Genomic DNA, 3,027 nt, shown 5'->3' on the forward strand with positions numbered 1-3,027 from the left:
TTGGAGCTGCAGATGAGGTTTTTAATTCCATCCACGTTAAAATGTGAGTTTTGCTCACCAACTCGGAGACCATAATCTTCAAAGTTTTTGAAGTGTGATGGTTGGTCAATGAATATAAGTTTGGTATAAAATAAATTCCGACGCATTTGCCATATTTTAAAATACAGCATGCCAAATAACGCCGCACATACTTAAGAAGGGAATTGATTGTAAAAACGTTCATATACATCATGGCATATACATATTCCAATTAATAAGTAAATATAATAACTTAAAGTATACTGCAATTAACTACAATTCTATTATAGATCATCCATTTCGCTTCATTTCTTGAATTTGTTTCAACAGCAACTGCATGCGATCTTTCATCAATGGTTGACCGCGTTGTGTTCTCTTGCTTAGCGCTTTGGTCCTCTCAAGGCGTTTCTTTTTGTACTGTCGCACCTTTTCCTCTTTTTCTTGCTTGGCCTTGGCCCGTTCCTCTTCCAGTTCCTTTTGTTTTTGTGCTCTGGCCTCTTGGCGTTGTTGGAATTTTAGAGCTCTTTCCTGCAAAAGAAAAATTACATTGAAATACTTCAGTTATTTTATGAATCCTTTGCTCAATTGCAAATGCAAATTTGGCCATGAACATTCCATTAAGGAACTGGGACAAAGTTCTTCCAAATCAATGAGTGCTGTCCGATTCAATTTTAAGCTCAATGAAAAGGGACCGAGTCCGAACCGCGTGCCGCGGAGCGACACCTCTATGATGAGAAGTTTTTACATGCCAAACTACCTCACAAATGTCGCCAGCATTAGGAGGGGATAACCACCGCTGAAAAATTTTCTGACGTTCCTGCCAGGATTCAAATCCAGGCCTTCAGCGCCATAGGCGGACATGCGAACCTCTACGCTACAGTGGCCTGCAATGCTCAATTACCTTTTTTAAGTCTTCTTTGGATTTTACAAATGCTCTCTTGCCATGTGCATGTGGTGGCCTTTTGAAAGGCGGTTTTTGGCCACTACTTTTGTTACTTCCTGCTACCTTATTGTGCTTGAATTTACTTGTTTGTGGATTGGAATGTGGTCGACTTTGTGGTGTTTTTAAATTTTTAGCATTACCCATTATTTTTGGTTATTATTTCTTTAATTTACTATTACTTAAATCGAATTCGGTCGGTTGTAGTGTTTTTATTATCTTCTTCCGTTTTCATGTAAAACGCATCGATAACACAACGCAGCAGATGATGGAAAAGGTAAATACTTGGCGTCTGACGTTAGGCCGCTGTGCGCGATACTTCAGCGTCAGGCGGTTGACGTTCATGGGGATTGGCAGCAATGAGTGGTCCATGGCGAAACAAGTAAAGGTGGTCTCATTTGTACAACAACAACAAATCATAACCGCCATCTCGTCATCAAGATGTCATTTCAACAAATTGGCATTGTTGTCAACACAATCAATGTCAAAGTAACTTGCCCTCGTGTGCATACGTGTGCAAGTAAAATGAGAGAAGGAGAAACACAAAGAGAACGTGCAAAAAAAGGGTAGTTTGCTGTGAATGTAAACACAGAACTGACATCAGTCTGGCCTGCTGTTCGCGTGACGTTTTTTTTTTTTTTTTTTTTTTGTTGTTTAAAGTTGCGTCAACCCAAAGGTAGGGTAGACAATTTGGCCCATCAAAAGATGTAAAGCGCCGACTCCATCGCGTGACGTTTTAATCGACACATTTTTACATCCTTAATCTTCATGGGGCCTTTCCACATTCTGCTTTCGACAAGCGACTTAACCTTAAATTAAAGCCTAAAATTTTGCATAAATGCTTTTTATCGTTATATATATTTCCCATATAAACCGATCTTCCGATTTGTCTTCAGGAGCTCCGTGAGGTCTTAATTCTTATTTGACTCAAATTTTACACAATTACCTCTCATATGACTTTCAACATCCGTGTCAAGTATGGCCCAAATCGGTACATAAACTGGTAAAGCTCCCAATCTCCCGATTTTATTTCTTAAGCCTCTAAAGAGAAAACAATTCTTATTCGATTTGGCTAAAATATTGCATAATGGCGTCCTTTCATAAGAGCTATAATGAATTATGGTTAGTCGTTCAAGAGTTCGTTTAAATTCTATCGGTTATTCTGCATTGCCAGGATTCACTGAATAGGGCCAAGCTATCAAGCTATCAGCCGATTTACAATTTTTTTTTTTTAAATTTTGGGAGTACTTGTGAAATTGAAAAAGTCTACTTGTTCTCTTTTTACATTCATTCTTTGTTTACGTTTTGATGACATTTTCAATCGGCAGATTTGACATCCTTAATGATGTTCATGGGGCCTATCCACTTTATGTTTTCGCAAGTAACCTTACCTTCTATTGGTGAATCCTGCTGCATCCCTGAGATCTACACACAGTGCTGCCAGGTCTACCTTGCAAAAAAATCGTCAAATTAAAAAAAATCGTCAACAATTTAAAAAAAAATAAACAGAAAATCGTCACTCTCTTTAAATAGTCTAAATCAATTAAACTGTGCGATTTTCGAAGGCTGGAAGACCACTGTAATGGTCATTATCAATACCTGTATTAAAAAATATTGAAGGTTGGTTTTTTTTTTAATTTTCAATAAAAATATATAAACAAATGATAACAAGAGATATGTAATTCAGTCTTTAATGTGATTGCAGGGCTAATAACATTTAAATGTTATTACATCGACCCTAAGCTGAGTATTCTGTTCAGTTTTTTCGAGCGGAATGCTGTCAAACTTCATATAAATAAAAAACAAAAACGTAGGCGAAACGTTGGCTAGGTTATGTAAGGTTGAAAAGAGGGTGCAGGGGTCCATGCCACTATGAACATACACCTAAGCCAGTAATCGGCTTGTTGTGCGCTCTAAAAACAATAAAGTAACCTCTAAAAAGAAAATTTTAAGTTAGGAATTCCGTGCTACTTACAAAATCCTTAATTGTTTTCAATTCCACTCCCCTAAGTTGGTTCATGTCTGATATTGTGTCTCCAACTAAGTACCGGTATCTGTTGGACACGAAA

At 37.5% G+C, this 3,027-nt stretch overlaps 1 protein-coding gene across 1 annotated transcript; it reads right to left on the reverse strand.

Annotated features, from left to right (window-relative positions):
• Positions 1 to 224: 224 nt before the first annotated feature.
• On the reverse strand, positions 225 to 1,186 carry LOC106095359 (thyroid transcription factor 1-associated protein 26). The gene is made up of 2 exons (XM_013262592.2): positions 920 to 1,186; positions 225 to 546 (listed from the first exon to the last, which is right to left on the reverse strand). The coding sequence occupies exons 1-2, from the start codon at positions 1,103 to 1,105 to the stop codon at positions 310 to 312; spliced, it is 423 nt and encodes a 140-aa protein (XP_013118046.2). The 5' UTR covers positions 1,106 to 1,186; the 3' UTR covers positions 225 to 309.
• Between the last annotated feature and the right edge of the window lie 1,841 nt (positions 1,187 to 3,027).

The sequence above is a fragment of the Stomoxys calcitrans genome, chromosome 1 (genome assembly GCF_963082655.1).
Source record: "Stomoxys calcitrans chromosome 1, idStoCalc2.1, whole genome shotgun sequence".
In the NCBI taxonomy this organism is placed as follows: domain Eukaryota; kingdom Metazoa; phylum Arthropoda; class Insecta; order Diptera; family Muscidae; genus Stomoxys; species Stomoxys calcitrans.

Bases quoted from the DNA above. Each gene is read 5' to 3' on its own strand.
- LOC106095359 (XM_013262592.2), bottom strand. From the start codon at position 1,105: ATGGGTAATGCTAAAAATTTAAAAACACCACAAAGTCGACCACATTCC. The intron at 547-919 runs GTAATTGAGCAT...TTTCTTTTGCAG, and splicing joins CCAAAGAAGACTTAAAAAAG to GAAAGAGCTCTAAAATTCCA.